This window comes from Puma concolor, chromosome E3 (genome assembly GCF_028749965.1).
Source record: "Puma concolor isolate L17-30 chromosome E3, mPumCon1.1.hap2, whole genome shotgun sequence".
Taxonomy (NCBI): domain Eukaryota; kingdom Metazoa; phylum Chordata; class Mammalia; order Carnivora; family Felidae; genus Puma; species Puma concolor.
Genome location: NC_141682.1, coordinates 29,549,127 through 29,573,780, shown reverse-complemented (window position 1 = coordinate 29,573,780; position 24,654 = coordinate 29,549,127). Strand labels below are relative to the sequence as shown.

General features: G+C 48.7%; 1 protein-coding gene across 2 annotated transcripts in view; it reads left to right on the top strand.

Annotated features, from left to right (window-relative positions):
• The window catches only part of LOC112853362 (BOS complex subunit NOMO1), a 57,010-nt gene that overhangs the window by 28,096 nt on the left and 4,260 nt on the right, over positions 1-24,654 (top strand). For both annotated transcript variants that reach the window (XM_086692993.1, XM_025916928.2), the window contains exons 16-29: positions 1,019-1,106; positions 3,045-3,108; positions 3,694-3,789; positions 6,210-6,428; positions 6,519-6,601; positions 7,698-7,857; positions 7,971-8,097; positions 9,784-9,897; positions 10,776-10,903; positions 11,850-11,991; positions 15,806-15,889; positions 17,031-17,141; positions 18,789-18,890; positions 20,581-20,700. In XM_086692993.1, coding sequence (XP_086549119.1) covers positions 1,019-1,106; positions 3,045-3,108; positions 3,694-3,789; positions 6,210-6,428; positions 6,519-6,601; positions 7,698-7,857; positions 7,971-8,097; positions 9,784-9,897; positions 10,776-10,903; positions 11,850-11,991; positions 15,806-15,889; positions 17,031-17,141; positions 18,789-18,890; positions 20,581-20,700 — 1,638 coding nt within the window. The remainder of the gene's footprint in view (positions 1-1,018; positions 1,107-3,044; positions 3,109-3,693; positions 3,790-6,209; positions 6,429-6,518; positions 6,602-7,697; positions 7,858-7,970; positions 8,098-9,783; positions 9,898-10,775; positions 10,904-11,849; positions 11,992-15,805; positions 15,890-17,030; positions 17,142-18,788; positions 18,891-20,580; positions 20,701-24,654) is intronic.

Genomic DNA, 24,654 nt, shown 5'->3' with positions numbered 1-24,654 from the left:
ATAGGCAGTGTACCACCTGGGTTTCAGGAAGGAGAACATGTGTGTAGGACTGTCTAGGTCCATTCATGAATTTTATAGACCTTTGTGGCTTCAGACAGTGGCAGATGTCATTGTCAGGTTCCAGTGGAGAAACTGAGGCAAACGACAGTGAAGCGATTGCTTACTTTAGACACGTGGAGGGATTGCCGCTGGTGTCTCCAGGTCCTGTGGACTATTCTAACTGCTACAAATGCTCAAGAAGCAGCTGTCCAGGAGATGGGTCAGCTGATGCCCAGTTGAGAGCCGGTGGTACACATTTAGGTAGTTGTTCCTTCCCTTAAAGTCTCCAGCAGGTTTCCCTTTCCCTTAGGATGAGATCCACATTCCTTAACGATGGCCCTTCCCTAGCCCAGACCTCCTCCTTATCTCTCCACCTTGCTCCCTGGGCATTGGCACACCAGCCTTCGCCGCTTCTGCACCAGGCTGGTTTCCTCCTCTGGGTCTTTGCACACATGTTTTCCTCCGCCTGCAACTGCGTCTTCCCTGGAAATGCACATGGTTGGTTTCCTCTCATCATTCAGGCTGTAGCCATAATGTTACCTGCTGAAGGAGAGGGCCTGCCCTGAGCCCAGCAAGCTGAAAAGCTCCTGCTGTGATCATGCTTTAGCCTGCTTTCCTGGTCATTTTCCCCACCTCTCCATTACTATTAGCCGCAATCTAATTTCTTTATTGACCACAGTGGATTTTCTGTCTTCCCGTATTAGAACGTAAGCCCCTTGAGAGCAGGAGCTGCTTCCGCCACCAGGACCCGGCCCTGGGTCTGTCACATAGCAGGTGCTCAATAAATGTTAGTTGATTGAGTGAAAAAGAGCATGTTTTTGTGGGAAGTTTTTGAAGGTTTTTAATTTTCCTGTAGTGCCCAACTGCTCAAATGATTAATGGGTAAAACAGATGACTGGTTCAGAAACAGAAATATTATTAATCATCTTGGTGTCTCCGTCTCCCCTAGTAAGTCATTGTATTGGCTTTGGTCCCTTAGGAATTTTATCAGGATGGAAATGGACCTGAGAACGTGGGGATTTATAACCTCTCCAAAGGAGTCAACCGATTCTGCCTGTCCAAGCCTGGTGAGTCTGGAAGGATTGATGGGCTCTGAGTTAGAGAAATGGAAAGGCACCCGAGGATCATTGTGAAGGGCTTTTTTTTTCCTACCGTGGTTCTTTGTGTATCAGGCTATTGATTTCGGTTGTGGTTAGTGTACCCCTGTGTTTCCGTCTCTTTCCTCTGGAGGGAGTGCTGTTTTTACCGAGAGAATTAGAGCTGGGAGCTAGAGAGTGTTCCTGGTCTCCTTGGGTTTGAGTTAGGTAGAGACCACTAGGTCATTGCCCCTTGAAAAATACTACACCATTGGGCAGTGATCTCTCCTTAAAAGTGATCTTTTTAAGATAAAATTTGGACCATCTCACACCTTGCTTAAAATCCGTCGGTGGCTTCTCTCCCTTTTTACCAACTGTACTGAGGTACAGTTTGCAGACCCTAAACCTCACCCGTTTACAACGTACGAGGATTTTTAATAAACGTACTGAATTACGCGACCATACACATAATCTAGCGTAGAACATTTTCATCTTGGAAGAAGCATCCTTCATGCATGTTTACAGTTAATCTCTGCCCCCAGCTCCAGGCAGCCACTGATCTTTGTTGTCTCTGTGGATTGGCCTTTTTTTGGACATTACTTACAAGTGAGGTCCTGCCATACCGGTATTTGGGCTGGCTCCTTTCACTTAGCCTGGTTTCGAGTCCTCGTGTCTTGAAGTTCATGTTGGAGCAGGTATTAGTGGATTGTAGCTTTCCCTTACTGGATCCCATTGTGTGGATAGTTCACACTTTGTGTGTGCGTTCACCAGTGTGTGGCTGTCATGAACCATGTTGCTGTGAACATTTGTGTGCAAGTCTTTATGTGGACATCTGTTTTCCTCTCTTCTGGGTTAGAGGCCCAGGGGTGGAATTGCTGGACTATATGGTCAGTTGATGTTTCCTTGTCTAAGAAGCTGCCGGACTGTTTCCTGAAGGGGCCCCATGTGCCAGTTGGTACTCTAGCCAGCAGTGCACGGTGGTTCCTGTTTGCCCACATGTTCACACCATTCGTTACTTTCCTTTTTGATTTTAGCCATCCTGGTGGGTATAAAGTAGCATCTCATTGTGGCTTTACTTTGCCTCTTCCTAGTGGGTAATTCAGTGACTTCTCTCGGTTCCCAAGCTGAAATACAAAGTCTTCTCCGCTGTCTACTCGTACTTAGCACAACACCTGGCTTATAGTAGGTGCTGGTGCTCTGTCAATATTTGTAGGATGAAAGAATAAAGCGAATGGAGAAACCTAAGCATTTTTTCCTGCTAGTTATTGCACAGGGGGTTCCTCAGTGTGATGAAAACAGCAGAGGCAGTTTGAACTAATTTCAGGTCTTTGTAGGAAGAATGTCCAAAAGGTTGGTTAATGATCATTTGGGGGAATAAATTGTTAGACTTTGCTCCTTCCTGAAACTGACAGTATTCCTCTGCCAAACTACTTATACCCCTAACCTGAGTGTTTCCCTATACAGGCTCGTGGCATTAAAGTGTTCTCTGCGATTGTTGCGTAAATTTTTGGGCTTTGCTCTGTGCCCTGTTTTAGGAATATTTCTAGGAGGGCGGTCAGGCTGTGGTTATCTTTTGGATCTTTAATAGAATCTGTTAAGTGGAAAATTCTCGTTCTCATCTGCAGTGGAAATGTACTTCCTGTTCCTTCTGCACGGCCCTGTTGGCTCGGTTTGTGCAGATTAAACTACTGTGAGTTGTTCAATTATGGAAAATGAAATCCTGAGCTTGTGAGGGGCCATTAAATGGACCGGGTCGCTGGAAAGAAGCTGTCACAGGCAGCAGAAAAGGCATTTCTGATCCCATCATTGCCCATCTGCTGTGTGTTGCGTATTCAAGTGAGAGGCACTGCCTTTGGATTTCAGATGTTGGAAGCGCTCAGTGTCACAGACACTCTCCTCTGAAAATGACTTTTGCTTTCCCGGCTGCAGGTGTATACAAGGTGACCCCCCGCTCCTGCCACCGGTTTGAGCAAGCGTTCTACACCTATGACACGTAAGCTGGGTCTTCCCTGCCCCATGGTGTTTGTGAGCCTTCTCTGGGGTCAAGTGAGTGTGTGTCTCTTCTTGAGTTCTTTCTGGAAGACAAAAGGATTTTTTTTTGTTTTTTTTGGTATTTTTAATGGAAGAGGTAAAGTTAGGTATTAAAAAGAATTTCTATGTAAGGATTTCAAGACATTTGGATGAATTATTGAGGAGATGGAGATGAGCTGTCTTTCCCAAGAATTCTGTAAGCCCAGGATGGAAGGGTATGGTTTTCAAGTGCCTTAATTATCATCTTGGTTCAGTCTTCCAGTTCTCACCGATGGGAGTTGCTTGGACTCCAGTCTACCATTTTTCCCTTTGCACAAATGCTTGAGAGTTTCACCAAGAATCGGAAGCGTAAAGTTTTGGATTGGAAAATTAGTTTATTCTTTAAACACTGATAGGTATTTCGGGAGGTCCCTCATCCCAAACTAGGAGTGATTTCGGTAGTATATTTCAGGGTCAGAACGGTTGTGCCCCTGGAGGGCGTTGCTTGTGACCCTTTGAGAAGAACTAGGTGATGTTGCTAGTGTTTTCTTTCCACTTTGGTTTATAGGTCTTCACCCAGTATCTTGACGTTGACAGCCATCCGCCACCATGTCCTTGGAACTATCACCACTGACAAAATGATGGATGTCACCGTGACAATCAAGTAAGACTTGTGCTCTGCGGTGTTCTGAGCGCAGGAGGGGGTGGATGAGGGCTGGGGACTTCTCTAACAGACACTCTGAAAATTATTTTTGATTTCTTATCTCTAGGTATGTATACGAATGGCCTTTCTGCTCACATGACATACCCATAAATTCATGGCAGCCTTCATCCTTTCCTTTTATGACTCAAGAATTAACTGTGGATGAGGGAGAGTCTTCTGACAGCTCGTTTCAGTGCCTTAAATTTCTGTGTGACCTCTCTACACTTCCTGTCTTTGCTAAAGGAAAAAAAAATCTCTGGCTTGTTCATTGTATTTCATGTGTTTTAGCAAATTTGGAAAAATTGCCTGTTTTCCTAGAGACGTTTCCTTGAAGTCTTGGAAAGTAGAGAGCACCTGATAAGTGAAGGGTCATGAGGGAGAAAGTACGTGAAAGGCAGACCCTCCCTGAGAGTCAGGTTCATGCGAATGTCCTCTTTGAGAGGAATTTTTGCTGTGTGGTGAGGTGTTAGATGCCCGACACTGTAATTTCCTCGAGAAATGAAAGAGTTTTTGGCAACATGATCATCTTTGTGCCAGAAAATGGAAATCTGAGTAATTTTCCCCCTCCTTACCTTAAGCGACCTCAACTGTTTGTCCGTCTTTCAGTCCCCCGCCTTTTCAGCTCATCCACCTCTGCGCAAATGTTGAGAGTTCTTCAGTGCTCAGGCACAGCCACGGTCTCACAGGGGACACAGACAGTAGTCCAGGCGTCACGCACAGGACTGTGAGGTTGCACCTATGATGAGGGCTTTGAATTGGACCCCGTGGATGCTTGGGGTGTGTGTCGGGGGGAGGTAGGTCCCGTAGGGCCAGCCCGAGTTAAGGGTCTCAGCATTGTCACACAGACACTGTGATGTGTTTAAGTAGAGGGATGGTGTTTGTGCTTCACAAAGATCCCCCTGGCTGCTGAGTGGACACACAGAAGAAGCCGCATGAGGCAGGGGGCGGAGGCCCTCGCAGGGGTGTAGGCGTGAGTCAGTGGAGGTTCGGCCAGATGCACGGTAGTGGGGCTGGGGAGCAGTGGATGCCTGGGGGTGCTGTTGAGGAGATGGAGTTGACAGCATGTGGCATCGCCGACCAGTGGGGTCAGGCGGGACGAGTGTCGGGGACAGCCCTCAGCTCCTGGCCGCGGGGAGTGGATTGAAGGGGTGTCCCGTTCCCCAGGGCGGCCAGGGGTCTAGGCAAAGGACTTGGGCATGTTCCTGGTGGGCCCAGGGCGCTGCCTGGTGCTGGAAGAGTGCCTTTTACCCTCCTCCTGCTTGGAAAGTAGCAATTATTGGTCGGACCAGTAGTGACCGTGTATTACCTTATTTTCAGCCTTTATTGAATATATCTTTGAAACCTCGGAGGGGGGTTTTGTTTTGGTTGCTTGTGCTGGGGATTGTAGAAGATGCATGTTTCAGCTGGACAGGACCACCTGGATCCCTCATGGGGATCTTGTGCTCCCCGGCTCCCAAACCGGACTCCTGGTTGTCGCCCTCCACAGACCTACCCTTTGTCATCTTTCTCGATGGTTCTCGACTCTTCTTTCCCCTGCATCCGTACCCAGCCAGTCCACGTGCAGATCCTTGGCTTTGCAGTTGAAATATGCCCATCATCTTGTCCCTTCTCAGCACGCTGCCTCGGTACTCTGGTCCCATCCACTGTCTCTTGCCTGGATCCTTGCCACGGCCGTCCTGCCTGGCTTTCCTCTATGGGCTCTTGCTTCCTGACTGTGTTCTCTGTGCAGAAGCCAGAGGCCTTTTAAAGTAGGGACGTTGTCATTCCTCCGCTTACAACTCCAGTGGCTCTCCATCCCACCCAGAATGAAATCCAGGGTCTGACACCTGCTCCCCCTGGACCCTCTGACACATCTGACTCTTCCCTGGGTCCGCTGCCCAGGCCACCTCAGTCTCCTTGCTGTCCCCTGGGCATGGCAGGGGAACTGCCCCCGAGGCTCCAAGGGCTTTTTACTTGCTGTTTCCTTGCCCACACTCCCCACCCCGGGAGCCTGGTAAAGAACAGCGCCCCCATGCTGCCAGCACGGTCTCCTTCCACGGTGCTTTATTTTACTCCCTTGTATTCAGTCTGACATCATTTTCTGTTTATTGTCTGTCTCTCCCCCCTGGAATGTGGATTCCACATGGTTAGGGAGTGTCATTTGTCCTGGTTACTGGTTCCCTGGACCTACTAGATACTGCTACTGTCACAAAGAAGTTCAGTTTTTATTTTTTGGAAAGCGATTCGTTGATGCAGAACAGGAGCAGAGTGTGCCGCTGGGGTGGCATCAGAAGGCGGTCAGGCTTTTACTGACGGGTGACTCCTTTTAGAAATGTCCGGTTCCCACCGACTGCGGGGGGTAAGTGACCATGTGCTCTAGGCTGCTCCTTCCTTTCTTCCAGATCTTCCATAGACAGTGAACCCGCCTTGGTCCTGGGCCCCCTGAAGTCCGTGCAGGAGCTGCGGAGGGAGCAGCAGCTGGCCGAGATCGAGAGCCGCCGGCAGGAGAGGGAGAAGAATGGCAAGGACGACGCTGGGGAAGGAAGGACCAAACCCCCCGCGCAGGAGATGGTCGACGAGTTGCAAGGCCCCTTCTCCTATGACTTCTCTTACTGGGCACGGTGAGCTCTCTCTCTACGGCGTCCTCTCTTCCCATACCCTTCCTAACCGAGGGGAAAACCAACCACATGGAAGTATTTTCATTGTTTTAGGTCTGGAGAGAAAATCACCGTCACACCCTCCTCTAAAGAGCTACTCTTCTATCCCCCGTCCATGGAAGCCACTGTCAGCGGAGGTAAGTGTCAACTCGGTGAGCCAGTGACACATCTCTGCAGTTCACCATTCTTTTTACCTGCATTTAAAAATTTATTTTGTGTGGTTGTTACAGTGAAACCATCTTTATAATCCCCTTTGGCACTGGCACATAGCTGTTACCGTTTGGTGAGTGGCTGAGTGAATGGATCGTCTCAGTCCGTGAAAGTAACTGGTTATTTATTTATTTATTTATTTATTTAGTGTTTATTTTTGATAGAGAGACAGAGTGCAAACAGGGGAGGGGCAGAGAGAGAGGGAGACACAGAATCTGAAGCCGAATCCAGGCTCTGTGCTGACAGCACAGAGCCCGATGCGGGGCTCGAACTCACGGACCGTGAGATCATGACCTGAGCCAAAGTCGGACACTCAACCGACTGAGCACCCAGGTGTCCCGAAAGTTACTGTGGTTATTAGAAGTTGGGTGATCTTTCTGAGGAAGGATTACTTTTTTCCCTGATGTTTTTAGTTTGTTACTGAAAGGTAGGTGAAAAGCAAAACCATCCGGTGCTGAAATGAGAGCTTTAGGCATCATATGTGTGAACTGTTGATGGTGTGTGTATCTGTTGGTAGGAGCGAGAGAGGGTCTTTTTGGGACTGGACAATTTAAAGTGACTGCTGGTGGGGTATTTGCCTTTTGGCTTCCAACAGTTTTCTCTAGCGTCATGGGTTCAGTGGATCCTGGGCATTTATGCAGTTTGTGTTCGGCAGGAGAGCGTATTGAATAGTGCGGCTTCCCAGCGGGCGTTTTGTTTGGGGTGATCTTCCCCGCCGGGTCCAGCTGCACAGCCTCTCCTCCACCAGATAGGCCTTGTGACAGTGGAGAGAGGGGTAGTGAGAACCCAGCCTAGTTAGATTTGTGTGCTCACGTTCCTGGCCATTGAGCAAACTCTTTCAGGAATGGAGGGAGGTGTGGGCCACCCAATTACTGAGGCTTCTGATATATATAGTGAACAGTCTCCTTTGGAACTAGCTTCATATATCTCAGTTTCAAGCCCTTCTTTAACGGGAAGCCCCCTTCCAAAATGCCCCCATCCCACTGCAGCTAAGTCCCGTTCTTCTATTTGTTCCCTCTTTAGAAAGTTGCCCAGGGAAGCTGATTGAGATCCACGGGAAAGCAGGCTTATTTCTGGAAGGCCAGATCCACCCGGAGTTGGAGGGAGTCGAGATCGTCATCAGTGAAAAGGGGGCGAGCTCACCCCTGATCACAGTCTTCACTGATGACAAAGGTGCCTATAGGTAAGCCCGTGACAAAGCACATGCTTGGGAGCAGGTGTCCGTGGGGCCGGCGAGGCCTCCTGCAGGCTTGAAGCGCAGCCATCTCCAGCGGGCTCTTGCTTTCTTTTGTTTAGCGTCGGGCCCCTGCACAGTGACCTGGAGTACACAGTGTCCTCGCAGAAGGAAGGCTACGTTTTGACCGCGGTCGAGGGAACCATAGGAGACTTTAAGGCTTATGCTTTGGCCGGCGTAAGCTTTGAGGTAACCCTTACGTTTTCGAAAAGTGGTTTTATTGAGTTATAATTGGCGTATGATAAACTGCACTTAAAGCATATAATTTGCTAGTTTCTACATACACGGGTGCACCCGGGAGTATAGTGACAGTCAGGCACCCTGCTCAGTGTGCTCGTACCCCTTGGTACCCCCTCCCTCCCGATCTCCCTGCTCATCTGGTCTGCTTTCTGTCACTGCGGATTAGTTTGCATTTTCTAGCGTTTGACACAAATGGAACCATATAGGATGTACTCCTTTGGGGAGGCCTTCTTTCACTCAGCATAATTTGGAGACCTGTTGACATTAGCTTGTTTGCCTACCTTTTGGGAAGTGCTTTAAACTCTCATCCTTAACTGTGTTCTGTGGAAAAGGACAGAATGTTCCTGTAGCAGTATTTGATGTCCCTCTCTTCTTAACCATCCTTCCTGGGAAGAAGTGTGTGGTATCCGGAGTGAGTCTGGAGGTCCTTAAGTGGGAATATTTTCAACATAGAGGGAGGCTCAAGGAAAAGAAGGATAGATTACATCACATACAGATTTCAAATTCTGTAGCACAGGATGCATTTTTTTTGATAATTTTTTTTAATGTTTATTTATTTTTGAGAGAGAGACAGAGCGTTAGTGGAGGAGGGGAGGAGAAAGAGGGAGACACAGAATCTGAAGCAGGCTCCAGGCTCTGAGCCTAAGGTGGGGCTCGAACTCAGGAATGGTGAGATCATGACCTGAGTTGAAGTCAGATGCTTAACCAACTGAGCCACCCAGGCGCCCCGACGCAGGATTCATTTTTAAAGCAAATTAAAAGACATTCAAATCAGGAAGAAATCTTTATATCAGGAGAAATACCCAAGATGATAAGGAACTCCTAAAATTGATAAGAAAAAGACAATTTGATAGAAATAAGAACCACAAAATATATGAAAAGGCAGTTTACAGAAGCAATACCGGTGGCTGATAAACTAGAAGAAATGCCCAACTTCAGAAGTGACTGGAGGAAGTAAGTTACCATTGAAACACTGGGATGTAGCTTAGATTTGCCGTGATTCAGACAGTATCCATTTTTTTGCGTGTATTTTCCCATGCATAGATAATTCATGGAACTGTAACTGGTTATGGCCGCTTTGGTGTGCAATGTGGGGGTGTCTTTCTGAATTCAAAGTGCACAACATCCAACAGTTCTACTCCCAGGAACTGAGGCAAATAAGTGCACAAGGAACACATGTTCCAGGAAGTTTCGATCATCTCCTTTCCTATCACAGAAGTAGGTGGCTGGTCTTCATGCAGAGCTCGGCCGCCCCCTGCTTTAGGATGATGTGCATTAAGACACAGTGCAGTAGATATGTGGCCCGGCAGGGGAGGGAGGCCGGGATCCGTACTTGAGAGAAGCAGCAGGTGCAGAGCTTGGGCCACCTGCCCACCCTCCCTGCTGTAAACTTGCCAGTCGGTCAGCGCTAGCTGTAATGTTTGCACGTTTATGTGGGCGTAGAAGCCGTTCTGGTAGGCGACGTACCAAGCTATTAACATTAGTTACCCCTGGGGACGAAGAGTAGACCTTCTGTCTACTGATGGATAACAATAAGAGAAAAACAACCCAGAAGAATTGCCTCTTGGCTTTTGAAATGTTACCTCCAGTGGCTAACGGAGTTGCCCTTGCTCTGCTGTTCTTTCTTGCCCCCAGATAAAGGCGGAAGATGACCAGCCCCTCCCCGGGGTCCTCTTGTCCCTCAGTGGTGGTGTTTTTCGATCCAACCTCTTGACTCAGGACAATGGCATTCTGACGTTCTCAAACCTGGTAAAGTGTCCCATAATGTGCCACCTGCCCGTGTTCCCACAAGGAAGCAGGGACATGGCTTGCGTGACTTAGGTATCGCTTGACAACCTGAGAACAGAAGAGCAGCATCGAGTGCTGCACGTTTCTTAGGGGACCAAATATAACTAGGGTATTGCTCTTACTAGAACTTAATGCTGCCGATTCTTGTTCCCTTCCGCACACACTTGTTTTCTGGCCACCGGCTTGTCACTAAGACAGCGTAATTAATTACCGTGGCCTCAGCGGCTCCTCTCCTAGGCATCCCTTTGTTTGACCACAACATCGCGTTGTTTACAATGCCGAGTCTTATTTGGTGGCTCGCTTGTGTTTGTTCTGCAAACCGTGTTCCCCATGATGGGAGGATGGCAGCGTTTCATTCCGGATGTAACCTGAGGCCCTGAGTGATGGGGACTCAGCAGGTACACATTAGCTGGCCATTCTGTGAGGCCTGGGTGTAAAGGGACTGCTCCAGGGACGTCGCATGAAGGCAGCGAGGCGTATCTGAAAGGTCATGTGCTGTGCACTGATGCACACCCAGCCACGAATCTTCCCTCCGCTGCTTATGTACTGTGTCATCTCAGGGGAGTTACTTGACCTCTCTGAGCCTCAGTTTCTTCATTCATAAAATTCAAATTGATTTCTGCCTCACTGAATTAAAGGCACGTGATGCCGGCTGCTATTAGAGTTGTAATTGCTTCATGTAACCATTTCCTCGAGAGGCAGAGTCACCATTTTTGTCTGCATAGGAAGCCCTGGGGCTCTGGTGGCCGAATTCCGGTCCCTGCTGGCTTTAGTCGCCTCGTGTGAAGCCATATGTAGATGGGGCAGCAGAGGCTCAGTCCGTGGGTGTCTCTCCACAGAGCCCTGGCCAGTATTACTTCAAACCCATGATGAAGGAGTTCCGGTTTGAGCCGTCCTCACAAATGATCGAGGTGCAGGAGGGGCAGAACTTAAAGATCTCCGTCACCGGGTACCGAACGGCCTACAGGTACGCAGCCTGCCTGTCCCTGTCCCCCAGGCCCGGGTTCTGGACCCCCACTCAGGCCTCCGTGACCTGGAGCCTCCACCCAGCCTGCATTCGGGTTTCACGTGGGAGGCAGAGGAGATAAGAGACCAGGCCCAGAGAGTTTTGACGGCTGCCTGTTTTCTTCAGATCCCTCCAAATCAGCGATTCTGTCACGAAGTTCCTATTCTGAAATTGGCCTGAGAGTGCCCATTTAGTTGCTTAAAAATTTTATTTGTACAAGAGCTTGAAACTCAAATTAAATTTTTAAAACAAGGAAATGAACTCACTGGAGTAAGGCTGCAGAATGTTGGCGAGAGTGTAAAACGTTGGGTTCCCCTTCCTTGTTTTAGCGCATCAGGTTTTGCGGTGTGTCAGAGCACTTCCAGAGATGGTTTACACAGATACTCATACACGCGTACGACACGCCATACGTTACCTCTGTTAGTTGTACGTAGTCGGAAAGGTTTTCATACACACACCGTACGTATTTGTAAACAGTCGCAAGAGCGCTTGAGATGAAGATTGGCTGATCAGAAGTTTAGGAAAATGGGCCATTTTCAAACGAGTGTGGAGAATGAGAAACTGTTTTCATTGCATTTCATGGAATGCTTCATTATTTGAAACAAAGCTTAATGAAAGCAAGGTAAAGTAGAATAAAACAAGGCTTGGCCTCCATTAATTGTAATTTCCTGGAGCGTCCGTTAGAGAAACTGATGGCAGCGTTCAGGCAGGCTCGGGCCTTCAGGCAGGAAGGCCGGATTGGAAGTGACAAGGCCAGAACCGAATCCCCTTGGCTCATCGAGGTACACTTCCCCACCGGACTGCTTTGCACTGTGAATTGTCAGTAAAGGCAGGACGCTTTACCTCAAATCCTTTGTGTGCTTCAGAAAACCCCGGGCATATCATGCTCTGTCTCTCACCATTCTAGTTGCTATGGTACGGTTTCTTCTTTAAACGGAGAACCAGAACAGGGTGTGGCCGTGGAAGCCGTGGGACAGAACGACTGCAGTATTTACGGAGAAGACACCGTGACGGATGAGGAGGGCAAGTTCAGACTTCGTGGATTGCTGGTGAGACTGGACATCTTTTATTAGTGGGTGTCTGCACACTGTGTTGTTGACAGCTGCCTTGTGGTGCCTGCCCCCAAGACGGCTAGGAACAGGCTGGGCAGGGGGGTTGGGGCTGCGGGGTTAGGGCTCTGGAAGCGTCCTTCTGTATCTTAACTGGCACAGCTTACCTTTCACGGAGCTGACACATTGGGTTGGGGTTTTGTGGCAAATTAAAGTTGGGAAACAGTGGGTTTGGAGCAGCTTTTGCCTGCATCGGGTGGTTACGGCTTAAGCAGGGGCTCTCACGCCAAATGCCTGTGGGGCCGGAAGAGACATGTGAATGGCTGAAGGGTGCTGGGTGCACACGCGGGGCTGGTGAACTCGAGAGGGGGCAGCTGCCACTGAACCCCAGCTCTCTGTAGCCATGTGGGAAGACAGACTCGGGGCTGCCAGATCCTTTGCATTGTTAAAAGGGATGTCACAAGTTTAGATTTCTGTGTGAAAGCTCCTGATTTCTAGGTGTTAACAACTAATTAAAAAAAAAAAAAAAACCCACAACTTCTTTGTCCTTCTCACTCCTCATTTGTCCTTCTCACTCCTCAATTGCAGCATTCAGTTTAGGGTTCATGGTGCTTTGTCCTCAGTTTTTATGTGTGCATTCATTCATTTGCTCATTTAGCAGACCTTACCTGTGTACCGTGTGGTCACTGGCAGGGTTGGACAGCACCTGCTGGACTGGGCCACTTGGATCCGTGGTGGGGCCCCTGGGCTCTCAGATGCACGGACTGGGTATTCATAGTTCACATAGAGACAGGCACACATAGCTCCACAGAAGGGTAATGTTTGTCCAAATCACATGAGCTCGCGTGTGAAGCAGCTTGCCAGTTGATTTAGAGACGTTGGGGCAGGACACCTAGGTGGCTCAGTCGGTTAAGCATCTGACTTCGGCTCAGGTCGTGATCTCCTGGTTTGTGAGTTTGAGCCCCACATTGAGCTCTGTGCCTATGGCTCAGAGCCTAGAGCCTGCTTCGGATTCTGTGTCTCCCTGTCTCTCCCCTCCCCACTCATGCTCTGTCTCAAAAATAAATAAATGTTAAAAATAAATCATTTGATATGTTGGGGCAAAGCTATTCTTTCCCCAAAACAAAAATACTCCCGTCCATTGTCCAGGACTCCCCAGTGTCAGATGTTGGGGTACCTGGGAGGCAGGTTGCAAGGTTTCCTGGTGAGCTGGAGGTGTTCAAGCCGAAGGAGGAGGACGGACTCGGGGTTGTCTTCCCTGGTTGTGCTGAGGACTGGAATACTGGAATATGTTCTGATGGTCCAGCTGGATGCACACCGACTGGGGGGGCTCCCCACACTGCACTCTGCCCAGTGCTCCTTCTCTCCCGCATGTCCTCACCAGCAGCATCAAGGTGACAGTTACCTTGCCATCCTTAGGAGTCCACACAGGCCTTCCTGAGATGCTCCTTCCTAGCTGTCCTCTGCTGTGTGGGAAGGCCCTGCCCCCGAGGAACATGCTGCCACTGGGACCTGCTCTCTGCTGTCCTCCAGGCCTGCTTCCCACAGAGAATACACAGGCCAGGAGGGGTGTTCCATAGCTGTATGCTGCTGCAGCCAGGGCCCAGGGAGAGGGGACATGTCGTGGGAGCCAGGTCCTTGGTCTTATGCGTTCGGTGCAAGCCCAGCCTTTGTAGTTTTGTCCTTTTTTAAAGGCTGTGCAGATGCCCTTCTGCTCCCATCTGCCTGGGTTTGAGGCCTGCCTCTGTCATTTCTTAGCTGTTTACGTTCAGGCAAGGTTTTTTCCTTTCTGTATCTGTTTTGTCATCTTTGTGAGGATGAGTGTGACATAGGACAGGTGTAAGTGTAAGTAAGTTGATACATGTAGCACACGCAGTGGTCCTGGCACGGAGACTCAGCAAGTAGTTAATGAGCAACAATAAACAAGACTTTTCTTGAGGCGGTCCTCACCGTCACTGCCAGCTGGGGTTTCGGTGTGCAGCTTTGTGAGGCAGCAGTGTGAGACGGGGTCTGCGTGGGGGCCTGTGCAGGTCGGGCCTAGGGGAGCCTCCCTTCCCCGGGGCGGACTCCGTGTTCTCGGCTTACCTCCCTCTCATGGTTGCAGGAACGCGAATTCTCCCCCCACTTCTGGGTTCCCCAGTGTCCTGCTGGCCCAGACGTGCTCTCAACTCGCCATCTTCACGCGTTTTATTTAATTAAATCGAATATAGTTTCTTTCTCCAGCGCAATAGATTTCTGTTGTAATTGATGCTCTGAGACACCCTCCTCCTCCTAATAGGTGTGAATTTATTAGTGCTCTCAGTGGGGTTTAGAGCCGCCCTGGTGGTAGCCCTCGCCTTCTACATGCCAGGCCACAGGTGCTGGAGGGACAGCCTTAGACATTGCTCAGCGAGGGTTTGGGATTGAGTGTGCCCGTCTCCCAGAGGACACCGGGCTGGAGAGCCCTTGCTGATTTCCTAGGGATTTTGACCCTAGTCAGGGTCCGGTCTTTCATTTCACCTTTCCCGGCACGTTGTCAGGACATCTGGGGCGAGACACCCCTGCCAGAGGCTGAAGGTGAATCCCCGAGTTGGTCGGCCCGGGTCCTGAGGAAGGAGGGAGCCGGGTGGGACGGAGCCGCTGCCCCGATGAGCTCCCGGTGGCCCAGGTGCGTGAGCAAGTGGGCAGGACTGTGCCTTTGTCTTCCCAAGTGATTACTCGCGTCCCTTGCCCTCTGGGGCACACGTGGCCATTTGGAACTGAACCCCGTGCTGCCAGTCCTCACCGAGCTGTAAAGTCAGTGAATGTGTTGACGATTATGGCCATCACAGAGGTGTTCTCACTTTTTAAAAAACAATAGCTTTTCATCTTTGAATGAAACCTTGAAAGGGCAAATCTTGAAAGGGCAAAAAAACACACCCTACAGCTATCAAAGCACACATTATTTTTGGAGACCAGAACGATATTATCCACACTGGTTTAAAAATAAACAGTTGTATCTTAGGGTTGTGCCCCATTAGCTGCACATAGACACCTCTGACCTCGGCCTGATGCTTTAGATCCTAGCATGTCATTAGGTCACTTGTGCTATTGATCAGAAATCGGTTGCTCTAAAAGTTTTCTTAGAGTAATGATTTATTTGGTAAATATGTACACCTATAAATTTGAGCAATAGAATAAAAAGTTTTAGGAAGAACAAATTTTTTTTAAGTTTATTACTTATTTTGAGAGACAGAGAGAGAGCAAGCTCATGTGAGCAGGGGAGGGGCACAGAGAGAGGGAGAGAGAATCCCAAGCAGGCTCTGCATATCAGCACAGAACCTGTCACGGGGCTCGAAGCCACGAATCATGAGATCACGACCTCAGCTGAAATCAAGAGTCAGATGCTTAACTGACTGAGGCACTCAGGTGCCCCAGAACAAGTTTTTTTTTTTAAAGAAAAATTTCAAATCTCACTTCCCAGAAATTGTGTGCATTGTAAGCATTTGGGAGTTGTCGTTGCAGATACCACACCCTGCGTGTATGTGGGGGGTGGACAGCCCTATAAACACAGTTTTGTCAAAATAAGCATATTTTGCTTACGATTTTGGAATAGGAAGCCAAATCTAATTTTCCTTGGGGACTGAAGGAATTGCAGACCTTGAGATAAATGTTCCTTCATCAGGGTGCTTTTAAAAGGGACTCTTAAGCAGGTTAACAGGCCGCAGACTGGGACTGGCGACAGGGTGGAAATGGCGTCGCGGTCGCGTTGAGGGTCTGTGGTCAGAGCAGGCGCAGGTCAGGTACCAGGCGACGAGCCCCTTTCGAGAGGCGTGACCCCTGCGTTTGCTTGCAGCCGGGATGTGTGTACCACGTGCAGCTCAAGGCAGAAGGCAACGAGCACATCGAGCGGGCCCTCCCCCACCACCGGGAGATCGCGGTAAGGCACCACGCTCCGTGGCAGAAACCCTGCAGTGCTTCTCTAGCTGCCTGCCTTTCATCTCTTGCCAGGGGGAGCTCTGGGCCCTAATTAAGGGTCCTCTTTGAATAGTGTCATCTTCACAAGCAGCATCTCCTGCGGGCTTTTAATGAGCAGCATGGCTGTCGTGAATCCAGAGAAATTTGAGCTGTTGTCTCTTCAGTCTCCCTGCAAGCTCTGATCATTATCCTCCAAGTTGAGGAGCTCAGCGTCTAAGTGGCATTTCAGATCAAGGAAGGATAATAAAGACAACATGAGCTTAATTGGTGGTGGGGCCGTCGGACCTCCTTATATACAGATGACCTTGCTTTTTCCATTTGGTGGGTGGAGTCTCTTGATATTCCTGATCACGACTTCGCTAATTGATCCCTAAAGAGGCAGCCCTCCCTGCAGCTCATGGGAAGCAGCCTGAGAATCATTTGAAGTGAAGCTTTTTCCCCGTGGAATAACTCTCGCTTGCTAGACTGGAGGGCTTGGGTGTGATGGGGGGCTGCCTCTTGGTGGCTTGATTAGGGGGCGTTAGGCACAAAGATTATGGGGGTCAGGAGAGTGGCGGGCCATATAGGACCATTTGGCTGGGAAGTGGATTTTCTTTATGGATGTCTTTATGGCATCAGGCTGTGATGGCTGCATCTTTAAATTGCGTGTTTCTCTGCCATGGTGGCTAACTAAGGCCAGGATCACGGGTGGTCATGGGGACCATGGCCCGGCAGATACGAAAAAGTCACAAACAGGAGGGCACCCACCCACCCACGGGACAGCCGTTGCTCAGCCCCTGATGATTGCTGCCAGGCAAGAACATCTTTCTCTATTTCCAAGAGAGGCCAGAAAACCTGGCTCTTTTTGTGTATGAAATTTCTCTCTTAAAACGTTGGAGAAGATAATTGAAATTTAGGGGAAAAAAATGCTGTGCTCGTCAAACAAGTTGTGTCTGTGGGCCAGCCGTAGCCTACCTCCTCACTGTCAGTTTGTGCCCTTGGACTTGGTGAACTTGGCCCCCTTACTGAAGAAGTGAAATTTGCTCTGAAATAGCTCCTGGGACGTCACCCAGCAAGTTCGCCTCCCAGTTTCCTCACTGCCAACGCTCTCGGTCTCTTTCCAGGTCGGCAATAATGACATCGATGATGTAAACATCATAGTTTTCCGGCAGATTAATCAATTCGACCTAAGTGGAAACGTGATCACTTCCTCTGAGTATCTCCCTACATTATGGGTAAGGCCAGCTTCTTACTATTATGGTCTTTTTGGCTCTGAGAAGCATAGGAGGGGTCGTACTCTCAGATAACTTTGTTTAGCTATTCACAGAAATATGAAGCGTTGTGGTACACACCTAATGAATGCTTAGTACGACCTAGAGTTGAAAGCGGAGACATGATTTTAGGGCACAGTGCCTTGTAACTTGTAGAATTCTGTCCAGCGTGAAGGTGTGGGCAGGGGACTAGGAGTCGGACAGTCTGAGCTGTGTCCTGCTTGCCCTGCCGCCACGGGCAGTCACTTCATGCCCCTGGACTGCTGGTTTTTCCTCTGTGAAACCCTCTTAAGGTGTCTTCAGGTACTAACAAAATCTCCATGTTTACAGTTAATGAAATGTTTATATAAGGCCCTACGATCCCTTGAAAAATGTCAGTGAATTGCCACAAGGGTGTATTTTTCAGAGGCACTTATAATTTTATGTACAGTGATGTGTTTGACTTGGGAGAGAATGTACGCTTAGGTTTTAACTCCCCTCTCAACTCACCCTTCCTTCCAGGGTGGCAAGCATGTTGCTTGTGGGGGCCAGGCAGGGCAACGCCAGGGTGAAGAGGGCTGGGCAGGGTGCACCCACTGCTCCTCGGCTCTGTGGGATGGTTGTCGTGTCGGAGCTCTGGCCCAGGGTTGGCATCACTTCCCAGTGTTCCAGAGAAGATGGAACTTAGAGTTATTTGAAATCACTTGGTTTGTAAAAACAGGCAATGAATTGAGTTTTGCTTAGAACACTGTGTAGGGCAAAAGGACACATATGTGGTCTTGGATGTGACCCGTAGTCCTCTAGTCTGTGGCTTACTTTAGGAAAACTCCTCGTGACTTGTGTGTTCTATAGAAAAGTGTCGCCGTGGGCCTTGGAGAGGGGCGGCCATGGCGTTCTTCTGTGGCGGGTGCAGGCTCGAGCTCCACAGCCTTCTGCGTCAGGCGGGACTGTACCTCCTCACGTCCCGTTGCTTGTGGTAGAGAGAATGAGAACAGGCCAGAGAGAAAGGAAGGCTAGAAACAAACGACTGAACTGCTTCTGGAAGCAGCCCGGAAAACCAAATGCAAAATGGGGATGTGTCGTGCACTTAAGGAATACTTGTGGGGTTGAGGGTATAGCTGATGGAGAAGCAGTGCCACATGGGCCAGACCCTCAGTGACATGGGCTGAATCCCAGGCACCACCACGAATAAGTTGTGCGCCTTTAGGTGATGCAGCCTCTGGGCCTCCCTAGAGGAAATAATGATGCCTGTTCAGAGCCAGGATTGGTGACAATGTGTGTAAAGTGCCTGTCACTTGCCCAGCATATTATAGCTATATCAGAGGCTATTCCTTTTTACATGGCCCTCATACTAACTGTTACCATTTTGTACATTAACGTAAAGTCGCTGGAATCGATTTTAAAATCTTCCATTTCTATGCAGGTCAGGGAACTGGAGGCTCAGGTGATTGCGGAACACATTATGTATTCCTGTTGGGGGTGTCTGGTTTCTCTTTCAAATATCCGTGTTTCCAAAGATCCTTTTCCCCTGCAACAGATGAGCTATCCTGAGGAAGAAACGCAGTGTTGGAAATGAAATGTTGATTGTGTTTTAATTTCGAAAGCACGTCCTGCTTTGTTTCTCCTCTCCAGGTAAAGCTTTACAAAAGTGAAAATCTCGACAGCCCAATGCACACGGTCTCCCTGGGCCAGTCTCTCTTCTTCCACTTCCCACCCCTGCTCCGGGACGGCCAGGTAACTGATGCCCGTGGCTCCCAAACAGTCCTTGCGTCTCCCTCCAAATCTCCCTTCGCGGAGACAGTGGATGTGCTCTCTGAATCAGAGGGGGGTGGGCTCTGTAGCATTTACTTCTGCTTAATTTGCTGTTTTCCTGTTTACAAAAATAATACACATTCACGGCAGGAGTTGTTTTGGGGGGAAAACAAAATCAGATACAGTCCCATCATCTAGAAATAATCCTGGTCAGTGTGCTGACAGGTATCCTTTGGTCTTTTTTCAATGTGTGTGTGTGTGTGTGTGTGTGTGTGTGTGTGTAAATACACACACGTGTATTTAGTTTAATACATACACATGTGTATTTAGTTTAATAAGGCTAGGACTGTTTGGTACATTGTTTTATAATCCGTGCTTTTCAGTGAACAATACATCAGAAATCTTTTCCCCATCATTACATTTTTTATAACATGGTTTCTCATGGTTGCACAGCCGTCCATAATGTGGGAAATAATGATAGTTTATTTAACTCAGGCCTTAACGGTGGACGTCGTTTACTGATTCTACACTGTTTATTATCAGTTGTGTTCAGACAGAGCAGGCTGTTGTGGTTGAGGTGCTGGGAGGAAACTTGGCAAAGAATTCGGTTCTTTTCTGATGGGCTTGGCGTGCACCTGTCAGTATTGAGCCTACATACGACGTTTCCTCTCCTGGCTTCTTACCACCTGCTGCGGGGATGATAAACTGTGGCCTTTTTTTTGTCATGAAACAGCTGTAAAATAATGAAATAAGTTGCGATGGAAGCTTGGAGTTGCTCCCCGTTTCTTGAGATGCCCTTTGAAATAGCCACTGTATGCGGTTTTTTTAATTTGTTTTTAAAGATCTTTTTTTAAAGTTTCATTTATTTATTTTGAGAGACAGAGTGGGGGAGGGGCAGAGAGGGAGGGAGAGAGACAATCCCAATCAGGCTCCGCACTGTCAGCACAGAGCCGACACAGGGCTTGAACTCACAAACCGTGAGATCATGACCTGAGCGGAAGCCAAGAGTCGGACACTCAGCCGGCTGAGCCACCAGGCGCCCCAGCAGTCACTGTAAGCATCACGTCAGTGTGGAAGCGTAATGGGCTTTGGGGTCCGATTCCCCCTGGGCTCGCAGCCTGCTGTGAGATGGGAGCAGTAAACCCGACCTTGTCCGTGGTTGAGAGCACAGCCGGTATTTGCCCAAGGCAGTGCTCATGGTGCCTACCACGTTGGGGCTCCGCACCCAACGGTGGAGTGGGCTCTGACCGTCGCACGCACCGTTCCCGAGATGCTGTGTTCTTAGAACTTGCCAGCTGGTGAGCCGCTTAATTATCATGCCTTAAAAGTCTACCTCATTTTGGATTGAAAGCAGTCTTTCCCAGTTCGATCATGTCTGTCCCTCATCCAGATTGGCTCGTAATAACTTTCTGTGTTTCATAAAGTCAGATTCTCAAAGGAGCACAATTATGTCGTGGTTGAATATGCTTATAAAATATTGCCGCCGGCTCTGAAAGCTTTATCAGAAGACACAGTCTCCGAGATGCCGGGACACACGGCTGTCAACGAGGGAAGAGCCCACTGAGGTTCCTCCTCTGAAGTTAGCAACCTTGGTTTGGATGTGTAAACTTGGGGATTTCTTTCAAAACGTAAAGTCCTTTGTAAAAAGTAACTTCTTCTTACTTGTGCACAGAATTACGTTGTGCTGCTGGACTCCACGCTCCCCAGATCCCAGTATGACTACGTCTTGCCTCAGGTGTCTTTCACTGCAGTGGGCTACCATAAGCACATCACCTTGGTCTTCAATCCCACGGTAAGGAAAGGGCGGTGGGTGGTTGAAAACAACCTCCAGGGGTGGTGAGGGAGGACGGCCGCTTGAGGGACCCTCACCTTGATGCCCGATTGCATTCTGGATTTCGCACTCCGAATTTCCCTAGATGGTTTTCTGCTTTTTCAAGTGCTGATGCCTTCGGTTCCCTTTGAGGAGGAAGTTGTCAACGAGGGCAGGGGATTTGTTTAGGTCAGTGGCTCGGGTGTGATTTTTAGGAACAAGGCTCTTCACTGTGTTGCGATTGGGGGTGTTGTGGTCCTCCATCCGGAGCCACGTGACACCTGCCCTACCCAAACTTCTAGAACCGGCTGCCAGTTTACAGGAAGTTGAGAGGACACAGGAACATGTAAAGGATGCTGCAAGGATGTAGTCAACAAAATGTAGGTTATGGGAAAGTGCAGGACAATAAGCTGGAAACTGATTGATTTGACAGATTGCAAGTGAGGAAGAAAAAAAAAACCCACAGGTGGGTGGGATACTTGTAGGTTAAAAGCAACTTGCTCATTTTGTGAGCCATTTGCAATGTGTAGAGCCCAATGGATCCTGTGTCGAACAGACTGAAAAACAAAACAGAACAACACACACACGTATTTTTAACATTCGTGAGATAATTCTTTAGACCAGTGCTTCCGAAAGCTGGCATGCGGTAGAATCACCTGGGGATTAAATGCCCACAGCAGCAACAAAAATGGGCTCCAGGGCCCAGCCTCAGACCTACTGAGTGTGAACTTGGTTTAGGTAGTAAGAGTGGAGCCCAGGGATCTACAGTAAAAGAAAAATCTGGCCCCGTAGCTACTGCGTTGACCGTTGTCGTAGGCCTCATCAGCGTGAAGAGTTTTTCTTTCTAAAGATAACTGTGTGCACAGCAATAGATTTAGTGACTTCTTGTTCCTTTTTAATGGCTATGTAATACTCCTCTGTGTGGCTCTTCTGTGGTGTGTTCAGTTAGCCCCTGCTTGATGAATGTTTGGGTTATTCCTAGTTTTCTGCCATTACAAACGACCCTTTAGTGATTGGCCTTGTGCGTGCATGTTTTTGGATGTTTGTCAGTCTGTCTTTGAAATAGACGTCAAGAAGTAGAGTTGCTGGATCACAGGGTCGATGCTCCTGGAATTTTGCTGGATGGTGCCACTTCCTGTCCGTAGGGCTGTACTATTTGCATTCCCACCAGCTACATATGCGAGCACCCCTGTTCCCCCGCAGAGTATGTTCTCAAATTAAAGATTTTTTTGCAGTGTAATGGATGAGAAATGTTATCTCCATGTCTCTGTCCTCTGCATTTCTCATCCTTCCACGGGGTTCAGAACCCAGGTATGTCCCTTTCTGGGAACTGTTGACTTTTGGACCTATCTTTCTGGATTGTTGGTCTTTTTTATGTTTCAGAAGCCCTTTGTGTAAGAGGGATGTTAAACCTTCGTAATATACGTTGTCCATATTTTTTCCTAATTTATTATCTTTTTTCATTTTGATTATGCAAACATTTATTTTATATGTTAAAATGTGTCATTCTTTTTCTCCTTGCTCCTGAATTTGAGTCCTAGTCTGGCAAAGCTCCCCCACTCCCAGTTTTAAAGGAATTTATTTTTCCTTCAGTACCTATATGGTTACATTTTATACATGGCCATCTCTAGCCATTTAGGGTTTTTCCTGGTGTAGGGTAGAAAGAATAGTTCCACATTTATCTTTCCTACATGCAAGAAAGTGACCATTTTGTGCTTTTCAAACAGCATCCTAGAGGCGAGGTAGGTAGGGATTCTTTTCCATCATCTAGAGATGAGACCCAAGAGGATTCTGAGTGGTTTAAGTCCCCAGCTTGTGCGCAGCAGACGTGGGACTTGAACACAGCTCTTCTGCTGGTTTCTGAGCATCTCTGATGAGGGGCTCGTGCTCAGTGACTTGGCAAATACAAATTTTATGTGAAGTGGAGAGTTTTTCTGATGACTCCATGAGGAAGTCATTTCCCACGTTTGGGACCAATTGGAAGGGCCACTGACATGAGCACGTAGGGAACCTTCTGTCTCTGTAGAGGCACGTTGCCACCCCAGTGAGAGGCAGAGGGCCTCTGTGAAGGGCACTGATGGCAGCCGTCTGGGACATCCCCCCCTGCCCCAGAGACTCATCTGGATCCAGGGAGACGCTTTGGCAGCTGGTGGCAGGAACATGATGCTGGGTGGCAGCCGAGCAGCCACCGCGCCTCACGGCTGTGGCCAAGAATGTGCCTGTCACTTCTGAGAACACACCCCTGCCAGAGGTTACCTGGGAGACCAGGGCCCCAGTGACCAGGGAAGGGAGTGCCTGCTCCTGAAGGGTACTCACTGCTAGTCCTCACATCACACCTTTCCGGGAAGGTGCCATCCCTTGCGTTTTACAGATGCTCAGAGAGAGTAAGTAACTTACCTGCAGTTGATCAGCAGAGCCGGGACTCAGAGGAGGTGGCGGGTCTCACATCACATGGCTTCTAGTGCATTACAGCCTTCTGGACGGGCGGCTCAATGTTGTACGTTCGCGAGGGCCTTGGTATGTGCTCCACTCCATTCTTTTGTTCAACATGCAAACCGAGAGCCACATCGTTGATTTTTTTACTCAGTGTTTTGTGCACTGCTGGCACTTGAGGTAGCTGATTTCGCTGAATTTCACATTCCCTTGCAGCAGGTGCTTTTGGTATCAGCACCACTTAATAGCGAATGGCCCGAGGCTTCACGTGATTGCCCAAGGTCATATGGCCAGACCTGAGCCTTGAGCTCAAAGCTCATTGCCTTCATCACTCTGCAGTTTCACCATTAAATATTTACTTCCACGGAGAGCAAATTGGGGTCTAAGACATACCGGATAATCCAGGAGTGGGCCGTTGGAGGTAGAAATGTGTTCCCGCCCTGATTCTTTCATTTTTTTTTTAAATGAAATTTATTGTCAAGTTGGTTTCCATAGAACACCCAGTGCGCATCCCAGTGATTCTTTCATTTTTGAACAGCCGTCCCATTCTGCCTCAACCATCTCGGGGCAAAATGACCCCGCAGTCGTTCTCCAGCCTGGATGCTCCTCAGATGTTTCGGTCTCAGGACCCTATTACCCTGTTAAAAGTTGTTGAGAATCCAAAAGAGACTTAGTTTACATGGGTGTAATGTATTTTTATTTATCATATTCTGTTATCTCTCAGAGTGATGACATCATCACATGTAACTTCCAGAACAGTCCACTGCTCAGTTGTGAAAGAATGAAGGCAAAAAAGGCATATAATATCTTAGTGTTGTTATGAAAATAGTTTTGACCTTGGAAATCTGAAAGGAAGTTCCCTAGACATTACTTTGAGAACCAGTGCTCTGGCTCCTTAACTTGTTCTGTCATTATCTGAAAGTTTCCATTATTTGTTTCTTTTGCGTGGATAGAGAGAGCTAAGGTACAGGTTCATTGGCTAGTATAGAGACCCAAAATTTCAGGGGCTTTTAGTCAGATGGAAGTTTCGGTCTTATGTCAGCATCCAGGATGGAGCAGTACAGGAATGGTACGGCAGCCCCAAGGTATCAGGGGCCCAGCCTCCCCTCTCTTGGGGCTCTGCCGTCCCCTAGCACATCACCTTTTTGACAGATGGCACTCCTGGCCGGCAGGAGGGGAGGGCACAGCACCGCTTTTTTTTTTTTTTTTTTTTTTAATTTTTTTTTCAACGTTTATTTATTTTTGGGATAGAGAGAGACAGAGCATGAACGGGGGAGGGGCAGAGAGAGAGGGAGACACAGACTCGGAAACAGGCTCCAGGCTCTGAGCGGTCAGCACAGAGCCCGATGCGGGTCTCGAACTCACGGACCGCGAGATCGTGACCTGGCTGAAGTCGGACGCTTAACCGACTGCGCCACCGAGGCGCCCCAGCACCGCTTTTTTAGCAAGCAGCCTGGATGTGTTACCGAACACTTCTATCCATGTGGTCTTGGCCAGAATTTA